The sequence below is a fragment of the Otolemur garnettii genome, unplaced genomic scaffold (genome assembly GCF_000181295.1).
Source record: "Otolemur garnettii isolate 467f Iridium unplaced genomic scaffold, OtoGar3 scaffold00104, whole genome shotgun sequence".
Classification (NCBI taxonomy): Eukaryota; Metazoa; Chordata; class Mammalia; order Primates; family Galagidae; genus Otolemur; species Otolemur garnettii.
The window spans coordinates 6518265-6519658 of NW_003852499.1; the positions used below are offsets into that span (position 1 = coordinate 6518265).

The following is a 1394-nucleotide window of genomic DNA, read 5'->3' on the forward strand; positions in this document are numbered from 1 at the left end:
CATGTCCACCAGTGCTGTCACCAGGCTTTCTACACACACAAACTGATGACAGGGCAAAGAATTGTAGGGGAAGAGGGCTCCCCAAACAAGCCCTGTCAACTAGCTCTGGCTTCCTACTCCCAGGGCCACCAGGTCTGCTTGTCTCAAGTCCCCAGAGCTGCTGTCATCCAGTGATTAGGTCTGGACTGTTCAAGCTCCTCTGGGTCCTTGCCAGGGCATCCACTTCTGGTGTCTGCCCAGTCCCCATCTATTCTAAGGCCCCTTGGGGCACAAAGCTCAACCTCAAGCCCACTGCTGCCCCCTCAGCCCACCCCCACTCCTCTCCTAGCCCCTGAGTGGCCGCCCCTCAATACCTGGCTGTCTAGTCCCAGGAGGACGACCATGAGGAAGAAGCAGCAGGCCCAGAGAGGGGAGAAGGGCAGCATCACCACAGCCCGGGGGTAGGCAATGAAGGCCAAGCCGGGGCCTGCAGAGGGAGCAGAGGACACAGCCCAGTGCTGGGCCAACTGCAGCCCTGCTGTGACCCATCAGCTTCCCAGGGCCATGTTCATCCCCACGTTACCATCACCAGCCTCACCTGGGAGAAGCCACTCGAACTCCACCCATTTCCCAAGTCTCCCAGGGACCACCTACTGTATTCTCATTGGCAAGAATGGAACCCAGAGATCGCAGGTGTAAAGGGCTTTTGATCTATGGAGGGCTCCGGGTCTCCAGATATTGCCCCAAACCAGAGGGTTTCAAGCTTGAAATGAGCTCAGGAGCCAGCAGGCCACATAAGCCTGAGCAGAGAGGAGACTGAAGGGCCTGGTGAGGACGGTGCAATGGCGCCCCGCTGAGGGCACAGGCCTGATTGTCTTTATAAAGGCTGCAGAGGGCACCATAGAAAACACCCCTGAGGCTGGCTCACCACCTCTGCACCTGCGGCCCTTTCTGTCACCCCGTGACGAGGGAACTGGCACTAATTTCACAATGCCTTTAACCCACATCCCTCTCAGCTGACTTCAATGGCAGGAACAAATCGTCTAGAGCCCGGGTCTGTCCATAGGAAGCTTCCTCTGTTCTACTTCTGTAGAGGTTATGACTGAGACACTGGGCATCATTTACTTCAAGTCTCACTCCCCACACCGATAAGAAGAGGATGATGCTAGGACCTTCCTCCCAAGTTGACACCTTAATAAAAGTGAGGCATTGTCCTCCTTATTAAAAATCAATAATGTTGGCTTGCTCAGTGCTCGGCATTCTGTGTGACAGGTGTGTGCCACTATAGAAAGCTGCCTTGTGGGCGGCACCTATGGCTCAGTGAGTAGGGCGCCGACCCCATACACCAAGGGCGGCAGTTCAAACCCAGCCCTGGACACGCTGCAGCAAAAAAATAGCCGGGCGTTGTGGCAGGC

At 56.0% G+C, this 1394-nt stretch overlaps 1 protein-coding gene across 1 annotated transcript in view; it reads right to left on the reverse strand.

The window, feature by feature from the left end:
• The window catches only part of SLC6A13 (solute carrier family 6 member 13), a 34001-nt gene that overhangs the window by 3227 nt on the left and 29380 nt on the right, over positions 1-1394 (reverse strand). Inside the window, exons 10-11 of the mRNA XM_012809311.1 lie at positions 354-466; positions 1-42 (exon numbers count right to left, since the gene is read on the reverse strand). Of these exons, the coding sequence (XP_012664765.1) occupies positions 1-42; positions 354-466 (155 nt within the window). The remainder of the gene's footprint in view (positions 43-353; positions 467-1394) is intronic.